Source organism: Dermacentor variabilis, chromosome 10, assembly GCF_050947875.1.
Source record: "Dermacentor variabilis isolate Ectoservices chromosome 10, ASM5094787v1, whole genome shotgun sequence".
Taxonomy (NCBI): domain Eukaryota; kingdom Metazoa; phylum Arthropoda; class Arachnida; order Ixodida; family Ixodidae; genus Dermacentor; species Dermacentor variabilis.
The window spans coordinates 87,714,854-87,730,886 of NC_134577.1; the positions used below are offsets into that span (position 1 = coordinate 87,714,854).

At 51.2% G+C, this 16,033-nt stretch overlaps 1 protein-coding gene across 1 annotated transcript in view; it reads left to right on the forward strand.

Moving 5' to 3' along the window:
• Window positions 1-1,152: 1,152 nt before the first annotated feature.
• The window catches only part of LOC142560768 (phospholipid-transporting ATPase ABCA3-like), a 41,044-nt gene continuing 26,163 nt past the window's right edge, over window positions 1,153-16,033 (forward strand). The window contains exons 1-3 of the mRNA XM_075673097.1: window positions 1,153-1,340; window positions 1,554-1,741; window positions 5,304-5,477. Coding sequence (XP_075529212.1) covers window positions 1,317-1,340; window positions 1,554-1,741; window positions 5,304-5,477 — 386 coding nt within the window. The 5' untranslated portion in view covers window positions 1,153-1,316. The remainder of the gene's footprint in view (window positions 1,341-1,553; window positions 1,742-5,303; window positions 5,478-16,033) is intronic.

Sequence of the window (16,033 nt, forward strand, 5' to 3'; positions counted from 1 at the left end):
GAAAAGCCAGCAGTTTCGAGACGGGAAGAGTTGTATGCAAAGGTAATGTAAGGTAGAGGCAGGTCCCAGTCAGGCTGACACTCGCACGTGCCAAGGGCACCGACCAACTTCTTGATCGTAATAATTTATTGAATATGCGCACGACCCCATTTTAGAGCGTGTGGTGTCCGTCTATATCGTGATACATTTCTGGTCTCTGTGATGAAGTTTTGTTTGTGCTTGACGTCAACCAGACATGTAGGTGTGGCGCCATATTGGTCGGTATGTGTGGAAATGCAATGTTGCGTTGTGGCTGAGGGCTTTGATTAACTTGTGTCAGCTGGACGGACGAAGGCTATCCCTACTGGAATCAGGATGCTGCATCCTTGTTCCTTAGAAGACAAGCGCGCTACTTGTCTGTCTCGGTATTGTTTTGTTAGTTCGGCGAGAGTGTGAAAGGGGCCCGTCCGTGTGTTGAAGACGCTGATTTGAGGTGCTTGTTGGTAGACCTAGAACGGCCTTGTGAAGGATGTTGAGTGAAGATTAGAGTTTTCTAATTTGCGTTTATGCTAGCATTAGGAACGGGGTGGTGTAGAGAGCCTAACTATAACACGAGCGCAGTCACGTGTTGTGATTCTTTCCCTTGTCTACGTCCGTTCTTTTTTGCTAATGATGCGTCGTATTAGGTACGTGAAATTTCGGCAATTGTTTTATATTCTCTAAAGCTAGAGTTTGCATTGATGTCGTGATTTATGATGACTCCGAGTATTCGCCACGTTGTCACCTTTGTTACCTGTGTTCCTGCAACGTATTCTTCGTGTGAGCCGTCACGGAGATCAGCACGCCATGACCGCGCTCGAACGCATGCTGCTGCGATCAAGCGCGATCATGGCGTGATTGGATCTAGCGAGACCGTGAGTGAGAAAACAAATCTTTTACGTCCTATGAGCACCAGACCTCCATGGTTTGCGCTGACGTCATCCTAGCCGCCATGTTGTTCCCACCAGCACGGTGGGAAGCTGCGTCTGTTAGCGTCTACTGCGGTCGTTCTGCCGATTCGGCCGTGTATCTGGCACAGACGCCAGCATTCTGAGAGCGTCTCTGTGACATTGAAGCAAGGGGCGGGGGTATTCTATAAGAGTCCACCTAGTGGACTGTCCACTTGGACCGCTGCTGATTGCCTAGGGCCGCTCGTCTCCTCCTCTCTCGTACAGCTGCGTCCAATCAGCAGCGGCCTAAATGGACAGTCCACTAGGTGCACTCTTACAGAATACCTCCCCCCCTCCCCAAATTAATATTGGGAGTGTATATAATAAACTGACATCATTCCAGCCGCCATGCTGCAGGAACAGCACAGTATGGTAAGTTGTACTCGTGGCGTCACGTAGGAGCTGTCTACACAACTTCGCTGTCTTGGGGACGCTTACACATCAGGTGTCAGATTAGAACTCGTTTACGACGTATTTTGGTCTGTTTAAAATGCTTTGTATTCTTTTTTTGTCTACTCACCCATCTAATTTGTATGGCGTTGAGGAGGAAATAAATCTAATTTTCCTTGTCTCCTTGCCACGCAGTGGCAGTCGCAGGTCAGCTACTGCTTCCAGCTCGGAGGCCTACTGGACAGGCTGAACGCGTACGAGTACCTGTACCTGGTCGGCCGACTACGAGGCATCCCTGAATGCGAATTGAAGCCCATGGTGAACAGCATCATATCGGTCGTTGACCTCGACGAGCATGCCTCGAAGGAGTGCGGCGTGTACAGGTTCGCGCGCGCCGATTTAATTTATGTAGCTAGCATTCTTACAATCAGGCGTGTGCGAGTACTAATCTTCAAAGAACGAATTGAATGTGCATCGAATGGGGCCGAGACGAGTGGAATCGAATACTGGTCGAACTGTTTTGTGATAGTAGAAGACGGTTCGTCCAATAAATATAGAACGATACTCACGTCCTAGTATTCGCTAGATTAGCGTGTTTCTGTTACGAAGCTTTATTTAATACGCGGGTAGAACACTAGGATAAAATGACAGTTTGTTCGCGTAGAAGACAATTTTCGCAGATCGCGAAAGACATAACTTGGCACTTTTTAGGCACGTAGCATGCCCGTGTGAATAAATTATATCGTATTTCTGCGCCAATATTCCCTTTTGTTGTAGGAAGTTGGCGTTTTGAAATCGAAAACTACTCGAAAAATAGTGTTATTTAGAATAGCGACTATTGACTATTGACAAGTAGGGCACATTTGATTTCTTCAATAGTTCGGACTATTGGCACTGACATTGACAATTTGTTGCGTCCTATTATTATGAACGATCGGATAGCAAAATTCGTGAAAGAGCAGTAAATATTTTCTATTTTAAAAACCAAGTGCGAGACAGTGGTTGTGTTCTGCCTTATCGCCAGAAGTGATGTTTCACTTCGCGAACGCGGGTGACGCCCAAGCGTATGGGTCCTGTGGCGCACACGACGCTATCGGTCACTGGTGCGCCTTGACGCCTATACTGTCAGCATCACAAATCGTGTTCAATACAGGACTGGCGCAGCCGTGCCAGACGCATCAGCCGCCGCAGTAGAACGCCCCCGCTGTAAACATTCACCGCGGACACCGGCCGTCAAAACGCTGGCATTGTGGAATCGCGGCAGCAGCAGCGAGCGAAGTGACCTTCGTGCTTCTATCGCTTAAACGCAAACTCATCGGTGAGAACACCGCACACGCAAAGCTACGGGCCGTAGACATGTGCTTCCAAAGCAGATGGTTTTCAACATAAAGCGCCAGCGACCGCGCATGGCCGAAGTACAACGCCCCGGTCCCTTCAACCCGGTGTCACGGCGCAATGCTCGCGACGGAATACGGCGCACTTCCTCCCCGGGCGCACGCGAGATTGAGCCGCCACCTTCGCCTCACCATCGCACGCTTTCACTCAAACACACAGTGCACGGCGCGCGAGGACGACGTTACCACGAGACAAACCCACCACGTATGCATCGCAAAGAAAACCAGTAGAACTGCCAGAGGAGGTCTACCCAGCGCGCATCGCCTACCTTCCACTTGACCTCGTTTCTCCATCTGTACTTCGCTGAACGTTACCTGCGCGTTTCTCTAGGCGGCGGTACTTTACCGCGAGCTTAGCGCGCTCCTTTGTACTACCAAGGCGCGCGATTTTCTTGACTTCCTAGTACTTTCACCATTCGTTTCCTTAGTTGTCTCAGAAAAACACCGTCGATTTGAAGAGCTGGCCAGTTATGCTTGCGTGTAAAAATAAAGCGTAAGCGTGCGGATTAGAAAACCAGGCAAGCTTGTGTCGTTTCGCGACTAATAACAAACAATGCACTGAAAAAATTCGAGGACGCTTAGGCTTCGCCTTCAAGAGTGGAACGCGACAGCGTCCCCGTCGGCCCGCCAAAGGGTGTAAGACAATGCGCTACGGTGCAGCGATCACTTACGTGGCGCCCCGAATCGGACTTTGCACCCACCAATCACGCGGTGAGCGCCGAGCAACGCAGCATTCGGCACGGCAGTGAAACGTGTGCCTGAGCAAGCGGAACGAACCAAAGAACTCGGTGTCTCGGAGGGAGAAATGATCTACGCTAGTCAAACGTCGTGATCGGCACGGACAGCCGGGCCGCGACGCGCCTCGCACCGGTCCCCGCACGGCCCCAATATGCTGAAACGAGACGAAGACGAGAAACGGGCGAGTGGCGCGCCACCTGTCGGCGCAGCGCCGTACATCGCGAGGAGGGGGCCTTCTGTGTTTGCCGCAAGAGGGCTCTGCGTGTGCGGCATGCGCAGAAGAAATGTAGCGGAAACGTACTTCGCTACGCGTTTAACTGCGACTCCTGTAATTTACGTGCTCATACCGATATACGCCGCAGTATAACATTCTACCGCACGTTTTTAAGGCAACACCGCATTAACTAGAAGCGCTTTTGTCCCGCTTTGAACCAACGAACTCATGGCTGGGTGGTAGCGTTTCCATCTCACACTTTGAAGACCCTGGTTCTATTCGCACCCAGCCCATCTTGCAAGTTGTTTTTATTTATGGATTGCTCTCCGGGATTTTTCCCTCACGGCCAACGCCACCGACACCAACGCCGACGACAGCGCCTTTTGTCGGGCACGAGCCCCTTAACGCTCTCGCGGGAAGACGAAGGCAAGTAAGGTGCACACAGCGCTTGTGTTTGTGTGGACGCCTTCCTTCGTCTTCACATTCTGTACCCTGTTTGTTATTAGCCATAAAAGCTTGTTTAAAATATTTGATGGAGGCGGTGCCGCGTTCAAATAAACTTTGGGCCGATTGGGGAGCCTGTAAATTAGAAACATCACAAAAAGTTTGGGAACTCATGGTGGTTCTGCCAGAACACTGATAAATAGGGGCAGCATCGCGATACGAGGAGACATTTTAGATTGTGTCGTACAGCGCGAATCAGGGCCAAGGGGCACAAGAAAAGCGAGGACATGCGCTTTCTTCCTTCCTTTGTCCCTAATTCACGCTGTACCACACAATGTAAAATGAAAAACCAACTAGCTCAAATCATAACCCATGTAAGTTACAAGGAGGCAGTTGAAGAGGCATAAAGACGGCGCAGTGGCTCACCTGTTATTTGGGGCGCGGATCCCGCCTTTAGCCACAAGGTTCAGTACAATACGGCAGTATTGTAAATCGTTTCAAGCGGATGCAAACACAGTGACATTGCCCGAATAATTAGTTCCGTCGCTGAAGTTGACAAAAAAAAATCTGTAATCTGTCGAATGTCAAGGCATCCTTATTGACTTAATCGAAATTGTTAAGCAGAAGTAGGAAAACTCGCTCGTTAGCTCAGAATAAACAATAAACATTTTAGCGATACCCAGCTTGGCTAGGAACACGCACACTGATTCTGAGGTAGGTGAGCACATCGCCCCCTCTGTACATAAGCGAGTTAACCCGGTGCCCATTAAAGGAGCCCCCACCATCACCTCTACACTTCTTCAGTAATGCATAGTGGTTGGTGCCGCTCTACTTAATGGCCGTCTTGCAATCGGCAACATTCCAAATGTAACAATGCGATTTCTCTCCATTCCCAACCCGTTGTGGTTGCTTAGTGTCTATGGTGTTGGGTTGCTAATGCACGTGGTCGCGGGATCGAATCCCGGCCACGGCGGCCGCAATTTCGCTAGAGGTGAAATGCGAAAACACCCCTGTACTTAGCTTTAGGTGCACGTTCAAGAACCCCAGGTGGTACAAATTTCCGTAGCCCCCCACTACGGCGTGCCTTATAATCAGAAAGTGGTTCTCGAACGTAAAACCTCATAATTTAACTTAATTTTTTTCGCCATTCCCCAGCGGAGGAAACCGCCGAAAGTTGTCCATCGGTGCCGCTCTGCTGGGACTGCAGCCGTTCGTGTTTCTGGACGAGCCATACGCGGGGGTGGATGTCGTGTCCAGAAACAAGATCTTCAGAGCCATCGCGGAGATCAAGAAACGCACGCAGACTACCTTCGTACTTACGTCACACAAGTGAGTGCTGCCAAAGCGCAGACAAAGTTATCACGCAACGCAGCCAATGGGAAAATGACTGTATTCGAGCGAGGAGCAACCGAGTGCTCGATTTGTTAGTCGCAGGCAAACGAGGTCAGTGTAGAATGAAGCTGAGGTGTGAGCACAGAGGAAACTGTTTTTCGAACCTCTTCTGATCGAGTGATTTCTGCAACCATCATAATGCCTAGCACGAGATATGCGACATTGAGAGAAAAAAATCCTGTTTTTCATAAGTGTGAGTGTCAACAATTTAGATTTCATAATTTATTCGTTTACATTTATGTGGGAGGTTAATATGACTCTTCCTGAAATTTCACAAGTGTTCATTGTCGCATCATACTGACGTTTGGAAACTGCACTCGGTTTTTGGAGCGTGCTGCTCAATGTATATAAATCAAGGTATCTGTAAATTGGTAGGGAAACTTTCATAGAAGCCTACATGTTCAGAAAATGTCGGCCTGTCACACCGGTAGCCATCGGTTTGCTGGGAGGGTTCAGTTTGCTGGTTAGCTTTTGTCAACGAGATAACACAGAATCAAGTATGACGTCAAACTTTGAAGTGCAAGCGGTATCGTGATTATAAGCTGCTTGGGGCAAATCTTTAAATTCATATAGGGTTCACCACTTCAGCTGCTACGCGAACAGTTATTTAGCTTGTTTGATGTTGGAGCTTATTTCACCTTACGTGCAAGTGCGCTTTGAAACATATAAAGACTTTGTGTCCTAAGGGCAACATAACTAGGCTTTTAATGACGGCAGTCACATCTATTAAGAACGTGAACGATTGGGGTGGGTTTGAATGACACCGACAGAGGGACTTGAAAACTGACTTCACTTTTATTTGTTCACGCACCCAGTATGCATAAACTAATGAAGAAAATAAGCTTCAATTGACAGTAACTAGTACGGCCCTCACATAGTCACAATATAGGAATGTATGCGATACCTAGCACTCACCATTCTGCTGTGCAACAACTTGTAATCATAGCTAAGAGTTATCAGTCGAGACATCGTTGCACTGCGGCCCCCCGCCTCTAACAATTTTTTTTAAAAATTAACATGCCAATTTTGCTGCCGTTAACTCTGAGTGCACTCGCTTTCTGTGCACGTTCACACTGGAGCGTTCGGCGTATTGAACGACCTGAAAGCTCCTGCTGCCGAAATGCCGGGTCGTTCATGTTGCTTGCCTGCCGCGTCGACAGAGCTCGCTAGATCCCTCGAAAGAAACAACCAAGGGTGCGCGAGACTCACGGAGGACGGAACTGAGGAGAGGCCCTACCAAGTCTCCGCACTAGAAGAGTAGTGTGGAGAAGGTCACGTGGTATTTTCTCTTGTAGCGGCCATCTTGCGGGCCACAATGGCGTTTTTGTTACGATGGCTTAGACTCATGTGTGTGCTTCTCCGTAGATCTCGTACAGTGCTAAAGTCGCCCTATATCTAAGTTTGGGCTAGTCCCCGTGTCTTGTGCCGCCGTGTTAGCTAGACCGTGGTTTACCGGCTGTTGTTCTGGCCAGGTGACATTTGAAAAAGCAAAGAGCGTGAAACGAGCGCGTATACAACGCTGTACACCACGTACCGCACTACTGTCGAAGGACGATCTGGGAGCATTCTTGCTGTCTTCGGCATGTAGTACGTGTATATACGCTTGGCCACTGCGCGTGAGCTACAACAGATTTTATCAGGATAGCAATTATATGGACACTCCAGGCGAATTTTTGCCGTCGCCGTAGCCCTGATTCTGCACATTAAGTCCAAGAGCGATGACGCTGTCGCCACGCGCCATATGCTGTATGTAGGAGTCAAACCACGCGAAGGAAGCCGATGATCTCGGCTAAATCTGGAGCGCGCAAAGGAAGAAAGCGGAGCGCAAACGCACTGTCTGCTCTGAGTACCTCCTGTAAACATGCTATTCACAGCGTGTTTACAGGAGGTATTCAGAGCCCTGGATTGGGAAGAATTGGGGATACAAGTTAATGGAGAATACCTTAGTAACTTGCGATTCGCTGATGATATTGCCTTGCTTAGTAACTCAGGAGACCAATTCCAATGCATGCTCACTGACCTGGAGAGGCAAAGCAGAAGAGGGGGTCTAAAAATTAATCTGCAGAAAACTAAAGTAATGTTTAACAGTCTCGGCAGAGAACAGCAATTTACAATAGGTAGCGAGGCACTGGAAGTGGTAAGGGAATACATCTACTTAGGGCCGGTAGTGACCGCGGATCCGGATCATGGGACTGAAATAATCAGAAGAATAAGAATGGGCTGGGGTGCGTTTGGCAGGCATCCTCAGATCATGAACAGCAGGTTGCCATTGTCCCTCCAGAGAAAAGTGTATAAGAGCTGTATCTTACCAGTAGTCACGTACAGGTCAGAAACCTGGAGGCTTACGAAAAGGGTTCTACTTAAATTGAGGACGACGCAACGAGCTACGTAAAGAATAATGATGGGTGTAATGTTAAGGGATAAGAAAAGAGCAGATTGGGTGAGGAAACAAACGCGAGTTAGTGACATCTTAGTCGAAATCAAGAAAAAGAAATGGGGTTGGGCAGGACATGTAATGATGAGGGAAGATAAACGATGGTCATTAAGTGTTACGGACTGGATTCCAAGGGAAGGGAAGCGTAACAGGGGGCGGCAGAAAGTTAGGAGGGCGGAAGAGATTAAGTTTGCAGGGACAACATGGCCACGATTAGTACATGACCGGGGTAGTTGGAGAAGTAGAGGAGAGGTCTTTTCCCTGCAGTGGGCGTAACCAGGCTGATGATGATAAAACGCACTGTCTTCTGTCGCGTGAACGGCTGTGGGGAGGTGGAAGGGAGCGGGGGGGGCGGCGCGGTGGTCCGGCAACAACTGCGCATTTCGCGGCCGGGCGCAAGGAGAACTGAGGATTGGGGCTCCCTCCCGCACGATATATGGAGGAAAACGGGGAGACAACGCGGCTTTCGCTCTGCCAACAAGTGCGCACTTTGAACGGCACCACTCAGATTTATGATTCAATAAAGTTGTTCTTCTCGCGCGGTCGCGTGCGTCGTGTCTTGAAGGTGATCTGCAGACGGCTCACACCTTTGTGCACGCTGTTTTCTCGCCGCTCTTGCGTTGAAGCGATAAACCACACGAAAGTCACTTCGCTCGCTGCTGCTGCCGCGCTTCCTCGGAACAGCGCTTTAACAAGGAGTGTCCGCACTCATCTAATGGAATGTGTTCATGTTTGCTTGTGCGCGCTGACACCACGCTTGTTAATTCAGTTAATGAGATAATGTTTCCAAGATTTTAGGAGAACGAGTTTATAGACTAGTATCCTTATTTCGTACAGCTGTCTACTAATTTGCTATCGTAATCGATGCTTCGCCTTTTGAGCGAAACTGCGTCTTTTTTGTTTCGTGAAGCTTCACTTACCGTGAGAAGAATGCGCCTCAAGACGCAGTCATGCATCTAACCGCGTTCTCTCGTCGGCGAGCGCTGTAGCTCGTTATATCGCTGCGTTGTAAGACCACCTGGAACTTGTTCAATAATCCGAAACAATGCCTCAAGGCACGACTCACACGCGTGCTTGTTAACCTAAACTACTGATGGGCTAGCCATAGGTCGATGGATCATGATGTACGTGCGTAAAGTGTGCTGCCGGTCATCGTCTGCGTATTCTCGTAGCGCAGCTAGGGAGAGTGCGCAGATTCATTTTCACAAAATGCACCAATAGCGGCAGGGACCGGCCACATGGTCTTAATTGCGAAGTTCGCTGTCAACTTCTTCCAACGCTAAAGCACAATGCTCTGCCGACATGACCATGGTTCATCGTGATTGGATTCATTGATGGAATCGCCACGTGGCGCGCACGTCCGGGGAGCCTGAAGCAGATCCATGGCAAATGCGAAAAATGTAAATAAGAGGAGAGAAACTACCCCAACAAAATGGCGGAGTAAAGCGAACTTGCGGGATTACCATAGAGGAAGGAAAAAATGCGGAAAACCCCTGATGTCATTGTTTGTGAAACTCAGTGACGCCGGAAGCTGGCGCTACTCCGCCTTCTTGTCGGCGCAGATTCTGCTCTCTTGTTTACATTTTTCGCTTTCGGCGCACAACCACGCCGCACTGCGCGGATATGCGCGCCGTAGTGATCCGACCAACAGATCCAATCATGATACCATTGCCTAACTTATGCCGCCGTAGTACCGGCCTCTAGCGTTGAATGGAGTTCATAGACAACTCCGCATGTTTGACTGTGAGGCCTCCCCCCCTTCGCCCCCGCTACTTCTGCCAGCTTCTCTGAAGATAAATATGTGCACTCTCATTTCGCTGCGAGAATGCACAGGGGATGCGCGGCAGAAGACTTTACGCACATCGCGAGGTTTGACTAGCCCTCTTGCCTTTTATGAGAACAAACACGCATGCTAGTAGTGACGTTATTGGAAATGTTTTGCTTTATTGAATGTGTTTTTGGCGGCCCGCACCACGGAGAGGTGACGAGTGGCAGCGTGCTGCTGAAGAGGCCAGCAGAGAACATCGTTAGGCGTTTAAACCCAGTGACAGCAGCTTGAGGTGTATTGTTTTCACGGTAAGTGAAGCTTCAATGGAAACAGAGTTCTGGGGTAAGCTCCGCACGTTACCGAACTGTAGGCGCATATGCGTGCGCCTAGCGCGTTGACCGGGCCTTCGTGCGACCTTGTTCACTCTTGCACGGCATCCGCTAACCATCACTTCCCTGTGTCCCACGAAAACACTGATATCCAGGTAAGAAAGGTTCGTCCCTTAATTACTCACAGCAGCCGCTTATTTACCGCCTATTCAGCGGGCTGTTTTACGTGCCACAAGTGCATCGACAGCTGTCGAAAGCAGGAACATTATCCAGTTGTCACTGATTTGCAAGGCGTTTGTCGTGCGTATTCTGACGAACACCAGTATCAGTCTGTGACGGCACTTTAGCATGAATCCCCCGAAGATTGCAAATCGATTCCCAAATCGTCCTTCGTCCGTAGCGTAGTGCGTGGTCTACGGCGTTGTATGCACGCTGTTTTCAAGCTTTTTACATTTTGCAGTCCCATCCGGCGACAACACAGCCGAAAAAAACACGGAGGCAAACGCAATCCTGCAGAGACCCCTCCTTTACTACGGTACGAGACCTACGGGGCAGCGCACGCATGAGCATACAGAAAAAACATAAAACCGCCATTGTGCCCTGAAAGCGTGGTTGCTACAGTAAAAAATACAACGTGACTTCCTTCACACGCTTCTCCTACTTCGCGAAGAGGGTAGGCTGTCTGCTCCGATTTTGAATTCGTAAGCATTTCTTCGCCTACCCAACGAGACAACCTGTCCGCCCGTTTCTCACGTAACGTGAGTCGATATGATGAAAGGAAGGTGTAAAACGAAGTAAATTCCAAAGGACAGAGGTTGGAAGTAGTGAGTTTCAAATTCACGACGCGACGCCCAGAAGACGGATACCTTGACGACTGGGCTAAACCCCCGCACTTGCACTAGGGGAATATGTCTGAACCGTATGATTTTCTTGTACCGGGAGTACAAAAACCTTACATTGACATTTGACTTCGTGAACACCGGATACGCGCAAGCGTATAGGTGCTATTCCCATTTTCTGCATTGCGCAAAGAATGTTTTAATATGGACGCCACGAACATGCACAGCGAGCACCGTGGCGTCGAAACACAAACGGAAATGGCGCGAACGCAGTCGTGGATGTTACATTGATCTCGACGGCGTGATGCCTGGTATATCACAGAGAGCATGGCTATTTTTTTCTTCGCCACTAGGCGCCTTCCTCTTCCGGCGCTTTTTCCCTCGCGGTGACACGCGTATTAGAGAGAGAATGTCGTTGTGAAGAGGAAGGGGCGCTATTTTCGGCAGCCCTTTAGAGAGTTTACAAAGAAGGCGCCAAGTAAAGGAACAGACGAAGGTTGGAGACACGAGACAACCACGTAGGCGCCAGGTAGTTGATTTATTTTGCGCCTTCGTAGTAATCATGTATAACCAACTAGCCCACCAGCACGTGCTCAGTGCCTTTAGAGAGCGTGACTCAGCGCATTTGGGAAGGGGAGGGGGCTACGAAGAAGAAAGAAAAGGGAAGGTCCAGGCGATTACACAGCCCTTGGCTGTCAGCGTTAGCCAGGCGGCGCATTCCCAATTTGCACGCCAGCCCCGTTTCCTCCAGAAACGTGACAAGGTGCCTGGAGGCGGAACCGTGGGGCCGGCTGGGAAACAGCCGCTGCGATGCCGAGACCGCAGGGAGCCTTAGGCCCTGGAATGACACGTAGAGTGTACGCCCTCTCTTTAGGGAATGTGCGGCAGAAACGAAGTAGGTAGTCAATGGTTTCGCCCTCACCGCGCTTGTAGCAAGCCGGGGATGGAGTAAGGCATTTCCTTTACCTCCAGGATGCCGTTCAGGAGGGGCCGATCCGTAGGCGCAGCAGGAGAGACCGCTCCTGCCTTGCGAGGCCGCGAACAGCAAGTGGACGGGAAGGGCGACTGCTGGCGGCTCGCCAATCAGTGTGGAGCGCCGTAAGGTACCGCTGCAACGTGTACCTTGCATAATCGAAAGTAGCTACAGCGGGGCCGACTGGAACAGTGGCATGGTGTGCTGCCTTTTCCAGCGTGTCAGCCTCTTCGTTGTTTTGGACGCCGACGTGAGAGGGCACCCACTCTAGCGACACTTTCAAGGCACCGGAAATAAGGGTGCGAAGCTTTTCCGCCAGGAGGGCAATGCCAAGGTCGGCGGTGTTCGGTTGATAAAGAGCCCGGAGCGCCGTTTGTGAGTCGAAGGTGATCAAAACCGGAGAATCTGGGGGGTCCTGTACTAGCAGGTTTGCAGCCAGTAGGAAGCCTGCAGCCTCAGCAGCAGTGGAGCTTGCCGCGAAAGGCAGCCGGCACACTCCCGAGCGCCGAAGAGAAGGTATTACGCAGGAGGCTGCATGGACCGGAGTCTGCAAGGGCGAAGCCGGCTGTGTAGATGTTCGTCGAGCTGGTCCTTCATCAGAATCATCGAAGCCTTGTACAAGGCACTGGATGGGAACAACCTTTTCGAGAGGGCCTCCAGAATAGTAGAAACCTACAGTGGCTGATGGTGCCGAGGAGGTAGCCGGATAGCTAGCGTAGGATGACGGCCGACAACGTCCTCGTACAATTCTCAACAACTGTCCATGCGTGAGAGACGTCGGCATCGCAACCTTGAGAGCAAAACCGTGCCAATGGGGGCACGATGTAGCCTAAGAATGTACTGGAGGCTACACTGTAGCAGCAACAGGGACAGCTACCAAGTGTTTGCCTCGGCTAGGATGGCAGCATGGCAGCGATGCGCGAGGTCCTTGGGGAGCAAAGAATTATCCGGATGGCTTTCCGGTGCTGGAGCTGCAGGCGGTGAACGATAGCGCGTGGTGGGACCACGAGCGGAGCGCTAAACAAGCCTGGACATAGCGATTGCTGCGTACAGATGGATACCCTAGTGTTGCGTGCATGCTGTGCAGCGGAACGGGAGATGGCGAACCGCTTTTTGCACTTTTAGCATTTGGTGAAGAACGCCTGGCCCACTGGCACTCAATCAGAATAGGTGGTCTAACTGCAGGCCCAAGCAGATGACTGCCCGTTTCCATCATATGTGGCTGCCACCAAGAACCAGCCGGACTGCTCGATTGCTCGGAGGCGTATGACCACGCTGGGGTAGACGAGGATTACCTTCGTCTTCGTTAGCGATACGGATACGCCCTCTGTATAGAAGTAGAAAACAGAAACAACTTCCTCCAGGATTCGCTGCCGGCAGAACCGAATCGACTGGCTGGAGAGCTTCTAGTGGTACCCTGCGTCCACAGAGCTGCATAATCGACATACACGGAGATGAAACGCGATTCCTGAAGTCTGCTGGGACGGCGGAAGGGCGAGATCGCAAGGACAAGCTGAAAAGGAAGGGACTCAGGACAGATCTCTATGGCACTCCGGGAACAACTGCCCGTTGGGAGCTCACAGCCTTCTCCATCCTTGTGAGAAAGGCCGTGACGAAACGTCGGGGACTTCCAGTAACGCAAAGATATGTAGAGAGCTCGCAATGACCGTGTAGGGCAAGTCATGAAAAGTGCTTTCCACATCAAGAAGCACCATGGTGTCACTTCGCCAGAACGTCTGACATCCCGCAAGGATTATACGACGTCCGCGATGGAGTCAGCAGTGCAGTGTCACGACGGAACGCAGTCTGCTATTCCCGGGGGAAGCCGAGAGCTCGCGAGATCCACTCGAGGCGCACCAATACTACAGACTCCAATACCTTGCAGGCTGCTGAGGTGAGGGAGACGGGCCTTTGGGAGGTGGTCACCTTGGCAGAGAGGACTGCAATCTGCTCCTTTGTCCAGGATGGTGGTGGCTCAGCAGGGAGCAGGAAGCTCTGGTTTCGAGACTGCCCCGGTCCACCGGTGGAACAAGAGTCGCCAAGACAGGTATCTGAAGTGGTCCTATAGTCGTTCTGCCAGGTTCATCTAGCCAGTCATCAAGGTGATCACGACGAACTGAATTGGTTGATGCATCGTCGGACCTTGCAGGAGCGAGCGTAGAAGTTACCGCTCCTTGGAACTGTGACTAGCACCTGGGATGGTTGAGCAGACACTCTGCCAACTCTGTCGACGCCTCAGGTAGGCATCACGTTGAATGGCGGCGTCTATCCGCCAGAAGGCAGTCCAGCGCTCAGGGCGGTTGGTCTGGAGTGCGCGGCGCTCTGCTTGGCGTCGTGCGGCCCACAGACTAAGCAGCGGCAGGGCTGGTAGAGGATGTGACGGCTGTATAGTCGCCCACATAGTGGCCGCTGCTCTACTGTCTCGGACAGCCCGCAGAAATTCTCCGCTGGAATTGTTGGCGAAGACCTGCTGGAAGGTATCCCCGTGGATCAATGTACAGGACTTTGACATGTAGGATTGGGCGGAAGAGGGCGCAAGCAGGATTGGAAGGTGCTCGGACCCCCAGATGTCAGGAGCCATGGCCAAAATGTGCCAACAGCATTCTGCTGTAATGCCTAGGTAGACGACAGTTCTTAAGCTGAAGCTGCTGGTACTCCTGCACAATTATCTTCTTCGGTGTTTATGGTGACATGGTCGGCCTGAAGTGTACCATCTACCACACTGTTGCCACGGGTGTTGTAGCTGCGGTTACCGCAGGCTGCATGACGTGTATTGCAGTCTTCGTAGAGCACGTGTTCTTGTCTCAGATGGACAGACAGTCGCAACAGGCAGCGAGCGTGCCAATGGCTCCAGGGGTGCATATGACTGCTCGCCGAAGTAGTGTCCGTAGATTCAAGCCGCACAGTCATCGCACAGCACACCATTGCTCCGCTATCACGTCAGCAACAGGGATCTCGGCATGACAAATAGAGCAGCGCACGTAGACCGCTGAGCGTGGGGAAGCTTGTGGATGGCCGGCTTCCAGGCAGAGGGTTACAGAGCAGGAGACCAAGGAGCACATCTTGACACTGGAGTACCCGATATAGCTGGGGAGTCAAACCGCCTCAGCCGGCACAATAACTTCCTGCAGGGAAAGTAGATCGTAATCGCCCCGCAGGAAAAGCTCCAAGTTGCCAGATTGCTGCCGCCGCAACGAGTGCGCTGCATCGCCTTCAGCTGGCGGCGGCAGTTCCCCCGGTGGACAGCCATGGTGACCACTCTGTTTGGCTGGACCACCTGTCGCAAAGTAGGAGACACGTAGGGCGTTGTCCTCCGGTAGGAGGGCAGTTGCATAATGCAGGAGCAGCTTCAAGCTATGAATCTCTCCCTGAAGGGATGGCGTTAGAACTGCCGCATCTGCCGGCGAATTGTTCACGGCAGCATGTGGAGTCGTCGCTGCCAGAATGGAAGGCACGGTCTAGACTGCTGTCCGATTCTGAGGACAGGCAGTAGGTCTACGTGCCGGAGTAGAGGCATCCTTGGTTTACGCCGCAGACACTGAGGCATAAGACAGCTTGATGTAAGCCTTCCTATTTCTTCTGATTCTCGGATAGCTCACGTTGCGAGATGGGGCGGCAGCAGATCCAGTGATCCTATGGTTATTTATTGCTTGATGAAAAATTCGGATCCTCAAGCCGATGACCCGCAAGTGACAATGGCTATCCGTCACGCTTGGGTAGGGTAGGAATGCAGAACAGCGCAACTGATAGCCTTAGTCTCAGAAGGCGCAAGCCGAACTATGGGCTCGTCAAAGTAGATGACCAGGGCCTGCAGACACCCGCTTTTAACGCGATAGCGTTAAGGAACTCGTCTCGCGGAAACGCAGGTGTCGTCGGCGTCGGCGGCCTTGGCCGTGAGTAACAATAGCGGAAGGCAATTCAGAAATATAAACGATTTCAAAGATGGGCTCGGTGGGAATCCAACCACGGTCTCCGGAGTGGGAGAGGAGACGCTACCATTGAGCCACGAGTTCGATGCTTCAAAGCGGGACAAAAGTGCCTCTAGTGAATGCGGTGTTGCCTTAGAAACGTGCCGTAGAAAGTTATACTGCGGTGCATATCGTAACTACGAGCATGTAAATTGCAGAAGTCGCAGTGAAACGCGTAGCGA